We start from the raw sequence: 3,003 nt of genomic DNA on the forward strand, positions 1-3,003 counted from the left end.
GCCCTCCTTCGCCACCTTCGCCAGCCCCTGCCGCGAGAAAGCGCTGCACGAAGTGAGTGTCCGAGCGTCCCCCCGCGCCGAGCACCGACGGCTCATCGCAGGGATGGGCGGCGGAGCCGCGGCCCCGCCGCGCCCCCGGCTCTGTCCCCTCGGTCCCCCAAGGCGAACGCACCTCTAACCTTGTCACTTTTCTCTCTCTCCCCAGAGGTGGAAATGCGAGCAGGAGGCCAAGACCCCCGCTGGCACCTGGGGCGGCCTCTCCCCGCGCAAAGAGGATGAAGATCTCAACAACGTGCTGGATTTTATCCTTTCCATGGGCAGCGATGGCTACGGCCAGGGCGCTGCCGGCGGGGACTATCCCCCCGCCCAAGGCGAGAGCGGTGGCTTTTACCAGACAAACCCATCCCCGGGATGCTACAGTGCCCTGGAGCAGGGCAGCCCCCCGCCCTACAGCGCCGGCATCGTGCCCGAGATGATGCGCTCCGAGATGGACTCCAACTACTGCCCTCCCGGCAGCGTCCACGGGCGGTTCTTCGTGACACCCACCTTCGGGGGGCCGCAGTTCGTTGAGAACATTAAGCCCGAACCCGACATGGACAATTATGGACCGGTCCTGGGTCTGGTGCCCCAGGCTTGCCCAAAGATTAAGCAGGAGGGCAACGCGACCTGCATGATGGCCTACGAGCAGCCCCGGGTGGCCAGTTCCCCTCAGATCCCCGGGGCAGAGACGCCCCCGCTGAGCCCCGACGATCTCATGGTGAATGACTGCCACACGCAGATGATGTGCCCCTCGTCCGTGCCCTTCCAGCAGAGCTACCACCCGGCCTCCGGCTTCCACCACCCGCAGACCCACCTCCAGTACCAGAACACCTCCCAGTTTGGCCTTTTCGAGGACAGCCTGCCCTTACAGCCCTCGGCTCCCCGGGGCATGCTCACCCCTCCTTCCTCCCCTCTGGAGCTGCTGGACTCCAAACCAAAGCGGGGCCGTCGGTCCTGGCCGAGGAAGAGGACGGCCACTCACACGTGCACCTACGCGGGCTGCGGGAAGACCTACACCAAGAGTTCGCACCTGAAGGCCCATCTCAGGACACACACAGGTAAACGGGGCTGTGGCTTCGCCCGGGGATGCGCTGCGGGCCGGGGGGACAGCCCTGAACTGAAGAGTCTGCCTTAGAACGGGGCTTTAACTGTTAAGTCCGGGTGTGCTCACAGAGCTGTGACAGGTGGGCAGGGCTGGAACGTCCAGGTGTTTTCCCGTGCAGGTCAAAGCTTTCCCAAAGCCTTTTTCGCGGCAGGTACGGGTGGGTGAGGGAACCGCTGGAGCGGTTCTGTTTAGGTTTGAGGCACTCGGGCAGGGGCGAGCTCGGGAGGCTGCCTGGCTGCCGTGGGAGTGCCCTGCTGAGTCACCGCTCTCTNAGGGGCAGGAAGATGGAGGACAGAAGAAAAGTGGGGCAGGCGGAGGTGCGCAGGAGTCGAGTTTGCAGCAGGGCTCCCCTTCTCCTAAGGATAGGGATGCTGGGCAGGGTAGCACAGGGCCGGAGGCACGGAAACCTATAAAAAGCCCACTGACACCTGCTCTGCCCGCCAGGTGAGAAGCCCTACCACTGCAACTGGGAAGGCTGCGGCTGGAAGTTCGCCCGCTCCGACGAGCTCACCCGCCACTACCGCAAACACACGGGGCACCGGCCCTTCCAGTGCCACCTCTGCGACAGGGCCTTCTCCAGGTCCGACCACCTGGCCTTGCACATGAAGCGCCACATGTAGTGCCGGGGACTGCGCCCCGCCGCTGCCGGGGACGATGTTTGAACTGCTCAGGTGCGGAAGAGCGTGAAAAAACCTGTAGCTGGTACTACGTGGGGGAGGCACCGACCGACCGACCGACCGACCGACAGACAGACAGACAGACCGACCGACGCTCCAGGACGGACGCTGAGGGTTTGACACAAGGAGGCTTAGCCAGGAATCTCCTGCAGAGAATCTGCCGTGACTGTATCAGTGACCTGCCCGTCCCGGTCAGGAGAACAGGGGTTATTATTTATGCAGCTTCTGTGAAGGGTAAACTCCAATAAGACTCCATACAGACTGTATAGAAGAAGCTGTAAATATGTTTTGTTGTTTTTTTTTCCGATTCTAACCGCCCAGTCCTAAGCTTTACGAGACAATGTTTGTATGGAAACTGCCTGAAGTTGACCCTAGAAGAGATAAAATGAATGTTACTGTAGCTAACAATGTTATTTTAGATCTCAGTTGAAGGCATGGCTAAGAGAACACTCCTCTTGTTAGACTGTTTGGTTCACAGGTGCAATAATATTCTTGTTTGCCATGATCTACACTAGAAGTACAGGGCTTGATGTCTTGTAATAAAATAACCTATTTTACTGTAATTTTTTTATATATTGTAAATAATTTTATACAATGAGAAATATTGTATATGTAAATAGAAGACAAATGGGTATTTTGCCTATTTCTGTTTTTATAAAAACGTAATTTTTCAATGTTTGAAAACATTTCATCTTTTTAATAAAATAAGTTTTTAATTGCTGTGATTTTTATTCTCCTTTGAGATCTCCCTGTTACTTTTCTCCTGATAGCTGGACCAGCAACCACTCGGTTTTGTTTTAAATCACCAACAACTGTAAGAAGACACTTTAAAAAAATCTGAGCCACGGATTTTTCTAAAACAGACAACAGAGTAAGTAATTCATTCTCAGTGGTAAATAAGATACAGTACAGTGCTTTATCAAAAACTCAACTAGGAAAGTAGATCATATTCAAAACATACTTCCTAAAAATGGTTAAGTAAGCAACACTGTAATTTCAGTCTCATTTCTAGTTTATGCTAAACTATTTTAATAGCATCCTTAATGTTTTCCAGATGCAGTTATAGTTTTGCCAGCAGTGTGTGGGTTTTTACTATAAATTTAAACACTGCATTTTTGTAATTACGGAGGCTTATTTTAAGGCATTCTTATACATAAATTATCCTTGTTCTCAGGAGCTCAG

At 53.7% G+C, this 3,003-nt stretch overlaps 1 protein-coding gene across 1 annotated transcript; it reads left to right on the plus strand.

Annotated features, from left to right (window-relative positions):
• Nucleotides 1–4: 4 nt before the first annotated feature.
• KLF2 (Kruppel like factor 2) lies at nt 5–2,546 on the plus strand (the record flags this gene model as incomplete). Its single annotated transcript, XM_029963880.1, has 3 exons — nt 5–52; nt 206–1,097; nt 1,589–2,546. Coding segments are annotated over 3 exons (1,116 nt in total), but the record flags the coding sequence as incomplete, so codon positions are not given.
• Between the last annotated feature and the right edge of the window lie 457 nt (nt 2,547–3,003).

The sequence above is a fragment of the Manacus vitellinus genome, unplaced genomic scaffold (assembly GCF_001715985.3).
Source record: "Manacus vitellinus isolate BGI_N305 unplaced genomic scaffold, ASM171598v3 scaffold_64_pilon, whole genome shotgun sequence".
NCBI lineage: Eukaryota > Metazoa > Chordata > Aves > Passeriformes > Pipridae > Manacus > Manacus vitellinus.